Raw genomic sequence first — 7791 nt, 5'->3', positions numbered from 1 at the left:
ATGATTGCCTGTGCTGTGTGTGTGGATGATTGCCTGTGCTGTGTGTGTGTGTGATTGCCTGTGCATCTGGAGCCAGTCACATGGATGTTTGGCCATCTGGTGTGTGGGAGTGGCATTTGTGCAGTCATAGGGGTTATCTCCTTACTCGTAGCATCTTGGAGGATCTCTGTGAGTCCCTGAGTGTCTGTACATGTGTTCCTGGGACCCTGACTTGGTGTGATCTTGTGTCTCTGTGTCCCTAGGTGTCTGAGTCTGTGCCTCTGCATATGTCTGTCTCTATTGGTTCTACGTGTCTCTATTCTTTCACGTGTGTGTGTGTGTGTGAGTCCCCAGGTGGCTGTGTGTGTACCTGTGTCTCCCCATGTGTCTCTCTTTCTGTATGTCACTGCGTGTCTCTACATATAGGTCTGTGTATCCCCGGATAGCTGTGTGTGGCCATCTGGTGTGCTAAGGACCCCAGGATGCCGCACCCTGGCTGCCCCTGCTGTTGAGAGGACTAGAGTGAACTGAGGGGCTCCTGGAGCTGGGTGCTGGCCCCCTGCCTCTGTCTTGGCTGCAAAACCATGGAGATTAGGAAGAGGTTGCGCCCTTGCTGAAAGAGACCCCAGAGCATCTCCAGGACCAGGCCCAAACCTCAACAGGGGCTGGTGGAGGCAACAAGGCCCTTTGGTGGTCACTTGGCCTCCACGCGTTTCTCTTGTCTTCATAGTTGTATGTCTGTCTCTCTCTGTGCATGTCAAGGGCCAAGTCCAAAAATGGGGGCCGGTGTTTGCGGGAACGGTTAGAGAAGATTGGACTCAACCTGCCAGCTGGCCGTCGCAAGGCTGCCAATGTGACGCTGCTGACTTCGCTAGTGGAAGGTGAGTGAGGCCTGAAGGTGGGCACGGGAGTGGCTGCGAGGGCCAGTGAGTTGTCTGGTGTGACTGTCTCTAATGCAGGAGGGTGTGTTGAATGGTGTGTGTGTCCGTGTACGTGTTGCAGTATCTGTGTGCATGCTCTCTGTCATGTGGAAGGCTTGTTTGTGATTTCTGTGTGTAGCTTTGTACATGTGTGCGTGCATGTGCAATGGAGATCTTGCAGTGGGTGTGGATGTGTGCGTGGGTGTGGATGTGTGGGTGTGAGTGTGTCAGTGGGGAGTAGCCAGTGTTTGGATGTGGTAAAGTGATGAAGGGGGTCACAGCCCCTGGAGGTTGGTGCCTCTGGAATACATGGTGGGCCCAAATCCCATCTCTGAGCTCAGAGCCCAACCCTAATGTCCCCAAGGGAGGGCAATGGAATCGGGGCTGGAGCTGGGCTGGGAAGGAAAGTCCGAGGGGGCATCTACAGAGGCAGGATGGAGCAGGATCCCCCTGGCCAGGGGGTCAGAGGTTCAAAGCTGTGTTCCAGGCGCAGAGGTACACCTGGCAGTAGTGACAGCTCCCCTTCCCCCAGGAGAGGCCGTGCACCTAGCCCGAGACTTCGGTTACGTCTGTGAGACGGAGTTCCCAGCCAAGGCAGCCGCCGAGTACCTGTGCCGACAGCATGCTGACCCAGGGGAGCTGCATAGCCGCAAGAGCATGCTGCTGGCCGCCAAGTGAGTGAGGGCACCACGCACAGGCACACGTGGCTGCCATGCACAGACAGACATGTATGGGCACAATGGACACCACTGTGTACATGGGCAGTGGGTACACACACATACGTGCACGCCACTGTGTACATCAGCAGTGAGCACACACATACATGCGCGCCGCTGTGTACATGAGCACTGAGCACACACACGTACCTGCGCGCCGCTGTGTACATGAGCAGTGAGCACACACACGTACGTGCAGCCCATGTGGCACCACACATGGGCACCTAGGCTCCCTGCTTAGGCTATCCTGGGCACATGTGTGCATGCCACATGGGCACACTTGGGCGCCACATATGGGTATATTTGTGCATCATGGTTATCATACTCAGGCATACATGAACACTCCTCACAAGCTCCTGGAGCACACATGGACACCACATGTGAACATATCTGGGTTCCATGCATCAAGAACAGTGGTGTCACATACTGGCTCACACAGGCTCACGCATGGGTCCTGCAGTCACATACACTCCCAGGACACCACCAGCCCCAGTCCCCATTGCAGGTGTGAGGCTCCCTCTTCTAGCCTTGCCCATCGACCCTCTGCTCCAGTGATGTCCATCAGGCCACCAAGTTATGCCTGACTGCTCTGCAATTCCCTTTGTGCCTCCCTCACCACCGTTCACATGCTGCCTCCTCTACTCAGGTCTTCATCTCACTCCCGGACCTTCACCCGAGAGTCTCCCTGGTCCCAACCTCCCTGCACATGTATCTGCCCCCCCGCACAAGAATCTTCAACGGTTCCCGCTGCATTGATTTTCAAACTAGGTCTGCAAGGGCACCTCAGGGCCTGTTTAACAAACTAGTATTCCATTTAGTTTTGTTGTTGTTTTTTTTTTAGACGGAGTCTCGCTCTGTCGCCCAGGCTGGAGTGCAGTAGCTGGATCTCAGCTCACTGCAAGCTCTGCCTCCCAGGTTTATGCCATTCTCCTGCCTCAGCCTCCCGAGTAGCTGGGACTACAGGCACCCGCCACCTCGCCCGGCTAGTTTTTTGTATTTTTTAGTAGAGACGGGGTTTCACCGTGTTAGCCAGGATGGTCTCGATCTCCTGACCTCGTGATCCGCCCGTCTCAGCCTCCCAAAGTGCTGGGATTACAGGCTTGAGCCACCGCACCTGGCCTGTTTTTGTTTTTTGAGATGGAGTTTCGCTCTTGTTTCCCAGACTGGAGTGCAATGGTGCAATATCAGCTCACTGCAACCTTCACCTCCTGGGTTCAAGCAATTCTCCTGCCTTAGCCTCCTCAGTAGCTGGGATCACCGGTGCCTGCCACCAGGACCAGCTAATTTTTTGTATTTTAAGTAGAGACGGGGTTTCACCATATTGGCCAGGCTGGTTTCGAACTCCTGGCCTAAGGTGATCCACCTGCCTTGGCCTCCCAAAGTTCTGGAATTATAGGCGTGAACCACCACGTCCGGCCCCAAGATTTAGTTTTTCGGGCTAGGCAAGGTGGCTCACGTCTGTAATCCCAGCACTTTGAGAGGCTGAAGCTGGCGGATCGCTTGAGCCCAGGAATTGGAGACTAGCCTGGGCAACATGTTGAAACCTGGTCTCTACTAAGAATACAACAATTAGCCAGGTGTGGTGGTGCACTCCTGTAGTCCCAGCTCCTTGGGAGGCTGAGATGGGAGGATCATCCGAGCCTGGGAGGTCAAGACTGCAGTAAGCCATGATTGCATCGATGCACTCTAGCCTGGGTGACAGAGTGAGACACGTCTCAAAAAAAAAAGGGGGAAAGATTTAGTTCTTCCAAAAGAGTTCTTATCTTAGTCTATTTGGACTGCTATAATAAAATACCATAAACTGGGTGCTTATAAACAACAGAAATTTTTATTTATTTATTTATTTATTTATTGAGACAGAATCTTGTTCTGTTGCCCAGACTGGAGTGCAGTGGTGCAATCTCGGCCCACTGCAACTTCCGGCTCCTGGGTTCAAGCAATTCTCCTGCCTCAGCCTCCTGGGTAGCTGGGATTACAGGTGCCTACCGCCACATCTGGTTAATTTTTGTATTTTTAGTAGAGGTTTCACCATGTTGGCCAGACTGGTCTCGAACTCCTGACCTCAGGTGATCCACTTTCCTCGGGCTCCCTGAGTGCTTGGATTATAGGTGTGAGCCACCGCGTCCAGCCAGCAAGAGAAATTTATTTTTCGTAATGCTGGAGGCCGGGAAATTCAAGGTCAAGGCAGATTCCGTGTCGGGTGAGGGCCTGCTTTCTGGCTCATAGACAGCACCTTGCTGTGTGGCCTCACATTGTAGAAGGGAGAATGGGATTCTCTCTGACTTCTTTTATAATAAGGGCATTAATCCCATTCACGATGGCTCTACCTCCATGACCTAATCATCTCCCAAAGGCCTCACCTCCTTATACTATCACCTAGGGGGGTAGGAGTTCAACATGAATTCTGGGGAACGTAAGCATTCACACCTTGGCAGTCCCACTGCAAGAAAAGACAGAGAGAGGCGGGGGATAAAGAGAGAAAGAAAGAGAGAGAGGCTGGGTGCAGTGGTTTATACCTGCAATCCCAGCACTTTGGGAAGCTGAGGTGATCAGATTGCTTGAGCCCAGAAGTTCCAGGCCAGCCTGGGCAACTTGGCGAAACCCCATCTGTACTAAAAAAAAGTAGCCAGGAGTGATTGTGCGTACCTGTAGTTCCAGCTACCCGGGAGGCTGAGGTTGAGACTGCAGTGAGCTGGGATCGTGCCACTGCACGCCAGCCTGGGTGACAGAGCAAGACCTTGTCTCAAAAAAATTAAAAAAATACAAAGAAAAGAGAGAGAGAAATCTGAGAACTATCAATTGGTAGGCTAAAGTTCAAACTCTTTTGAGGGCCCCACAGTCTGGCCCACACAAACTCCACCCACTCCTGGCAACCCTGTCCTCACATCCTTGGGTTTGCCTGTTTCCAGCTTAGAACATCCAGTCCTCCCACCTAACGCAGTCCTTCAAACTGACAAGTCCACTGGCCTGGCTTTGAGGCTTTCCTCAAGTCCCCAAGGCAGAAGAGGAAGCACAGACTCCTGGGACTGCCAAATGGAGACATCTCTGAGGCTGCTCATACTGTGACTGGAGAAACATACCTAGGGTGGGGCTCACGTGCTCACTAATCAGCTCACTCATCAAGCACTTCGTGGGCCTCAGTCCTGTCTAAGATACTGGCTGGCTTTCATGGTGACACAAAAATGATGAGTGATCCTCTTGCCCGAGCCATACACAGGATGCACAAAGGAATGAATCATGAATGGCTACCAACTAGAGCTAGGTTCAAATCCCAGCTTGGTCACCTTGACAGGTCATCCAACCTGTCTGAAACCAGTTTTCTTGTCCATATGATGGGGATAATAACAGTATAGACTTGTTTGTGAGGATTAAGATGATACAGACAGTGTGCTTGGCACGGCATCCAGGCTTCAATTATATTCACTGCTAGTTATTATTTCCGGCAGATTCTGGATTGTTTCCTAATAGCTTCAAAGACAAAGTTCTGTGAAGCATTGGGTGTTTGGGGTGGGAGAGGGAATCAAGGAAAGTTTCCTATATAAGGTAGTAAGTAGCTGAGCTGCACTTTGAATATGGGCCGGACATCCAAAAAAGAAAGATTATAGGGTAATCGACATGTGTTGTTTATTAGCTGTGTGATACTGGACTAGTCACATGACTTCTCTGAACCTTAGTTACCTTTTCTGTGAAAAACAGTATGTTCATCATTTTGCAGACTGTTGGGAGGGTCAGCAATAGTGTAGCTAATGTCTATAAAATGCCTAGCATGTAGTAGGTCCTTCTCTGGGCTCAGACTTTTGTCCTCCAACCTCTGGCCCTCCTTCTCCCACCAGGCAGATCTGCAAGGAGTTTGCAGACTTGATGGCTCAGGACCGCTCACCGCTGGGCAACAGCCGCCCGGCTCTCATCCTGGAGCCCGGAGTGCAGAGCTGCTTGACACACTTTAGCCTCATCACCCATGGCTTCGGTGGGCCTGCCATCTGTGCTGCCCTCACTGCCTTCCAGAACTACTTGTTGGAGTCACTCAAGGGGCTGGACAAGATGTTTCTAAGCAGCGTGGGCAGTGGGCACGGTGAAACCAAGGCTTCGGAGAAAGATGCCAAGCATCGGAAATAACTGCTTCTCCCACCCCAACCCGAAGGGGCTCCGAGGCCCTGAAACAGGCACTTAGCTCCTGGGGGTGGGCCTGAAAGGACTGAAAGGTGGGATTAGAGTCAGGCCAGAAAGAGAACATTCATCCAGAGATCCCAGAGTTGGGGATCTGGCTTGGAGTAAGGGAGGGTGGCCTCTCTGTGGTGGTGTGTTGCTAAGTTAAGGGCTCAGGTATTTGTCTCATGTGTGCAATTTTCTGACCTTTGATGGCTGAGAAGGGTTTGAACAGAAAATGACATGAAAAGGTCTGGCTCATGGGGCAGAGCCCTTTCCATTAGGGTGCCTGGGTGGCCGTGGGTGCTTCTAGAGGCCGAAGCCTTTGTTTTTTTCACTGGTGGCAGGAGGGAAATTGATAAATCAGAGGTGCTACTGAGGAGTTGGTGCCCCTCATTCCAGAACCTCCTACCCCCAGAAAAGGGGTATTGGAAGGAGGAGGCCCCAGTGGACTCTTTGTACCCTTCCTACTCTTGGAAAGAAGTGGGCAGGAGGGGTCCTCAAGGAACAAAGAAGATAAAGCACAAATTGCAGAACTTGAATCCAGGCTGCTCATCACAGTCCTGCTGCTGTCTGTCCTATTTATTTATGTTGTAATTAAATTTGCAATTTTAAAATGTCCAGTGCAACTTATTTATCCCAGTGAGTTGGGGTTCATTTCACTGTTTTCTGGCCATGCACTGATACGGCCAGCTGGACCAGAAGGGAGAGGGTGTTTTTGCTCACAGAGGGCTGTGGGTGGGTTGGGAGGGAAGAAAGGTGTGTCAGGTGCCCTGTGGTTGTCGCTGGGACCTTGTATTTGTGGTTCTTTTGCCCCTGCAGTTAATGTACCTCCCCATCTCCCCATCTCTCATTCTCTTAATAAAACCTTTCATTGGATATGAAGCCCTCCCTGTCCTTCTTTAGCCCAGGCCTGGATTTGCCTCCAAAGAGGGCAATGTCACTGGGGAGAGGCAGGGCCTGGGAATTGGGCAGAGGGTAGGGCGGGAAGGGGCCCCTAAGGGGATGGAGGGGACTGGGGGCCCCTCTGTGTGAGAGGAGGTACAGATGTTGGTCCGACATGTCAGTGTGGCTGTTGCTGTGTCTGTGTGTGTGTGTCAAGTGAATACTGTATGTGTATTCCTGTGACTTGGTGGGCTGGTGGGTGCATCTGTCAGTTTGGTTATTGGGTGTACAGATTTGTTACCATGCCCGTTGGTGGTGATGTGTATGTGTCAGTGGGAATGCTGGTGACTGTGTGTGTCTGTCAGGCCAACGCTCATCCAACTCTCGTCTTGAGGATTTCACTCTTCAATCATCTTTTCTGTCCTGTATTGTCAGTGTCTCCCTCTCTACGGAATCATTACCGGATCATCCCCCAGAGTACAAATGTTCTAGGATCTCTTAGCTTACAAAACATAAATCCTTTCTCCATTTCTCTATTTCCTTTGCAGTTAAAGTTCTTGAAAGATTGCTACACCTCTACCTCCATTTCTTCACCTCCAATTTCCTCTTCGATCTGTTTTTTTCCCGACCAGTCTGCTGACGTCCACTCAGCATGGTCATCACAACGTCAAATCTCAAGGCCTTTTTTTCTGGATTTAACAGCAGCAGTCAGTGGATACGGCTGACCACTTGCTCTTTTCTGCAACTGTTTCCTCTGTGGCTCCTAACTTCTGGTTTCCTATGACCTCACTGGTCCCAATTCTGTCTTCTTAGCTGGCTACTTCTCTACTTGACCTCTAAATGTTGGCTTTCCTCAGGTCCCTCTCTATACTGTCTCCTTCGATTGGTCTCATTCAATCCCATGTCTTTCAATATCTAAATACTGCCAGTTCCTGAATGTTTATCTTCAGCCCAGGCTGCTGCCTGAACTCCAGACTTGGAGGTACAACTGTCTGCCTCATGTCTGCCAGTTTGGCTAATAGGCATCTCAAACTCATGTCCAAAATGCAGCACGACTCAAGTACTCAAATCGTGACCTCTTCCAGAACGTCCCATCACAGTAGGTGGTACCATCTTCTTACCCAGCTGCTCAAGCCAGAAACTGG

The 7791-nt window shown here is 51.2% G+C and overlaps 1 protein-coding gene across 1 annotated transcript in view; it reads left to right on the top strand.

The window, feature by feature from the left end:
- Nucleotides 1–6378, top strand: part of TFAP2E (transcription factor AP-2 epsilon) — a 22463-nt gene extending 16085 nt beyond the window's left edge. Inside the window, exons 5-7 of the mRNA XM_023232263.2 lie at nt 742–860; nt 1432–1573; nt 5449–6378. Of these exons, the coding sequence (XP_023088031.1) occupies nt 742–860; nt 1432–1573; nt 5449–5731 (544 nt within the window). The 3' untranslated portion in view covers nt 5732–6378. The remainder of the gene's footprint in view (nt 1–741; nt 861–1431; nt 1574–5448) is intronic.
- The last annotated feature ends 1413 nt before the right edge of the window (nt 6379–7791 follow it).

Source organism: Piliocolobus tephrosceles, chromosome 1 (genome assembly GCF_002776525.5).
Source record: "Piliocolobus tephrosceles isolate RC106 chromosome 1, ASM277652v3, whole genome shotgun sequence".
Taxonomy (NCBI): domain Eukaryota; kingdom Metazoa; phylum Chordata; class Mammalia; order Primates; family Cercopithecidae; genus Piliocolobus; species Piliocolobus tephrosceles.
The sequence above is the reverse complement of the archived record's forward strand: the minus strand, read 5'-3'. Positions and strand labels throughout refer to the sequence as shown.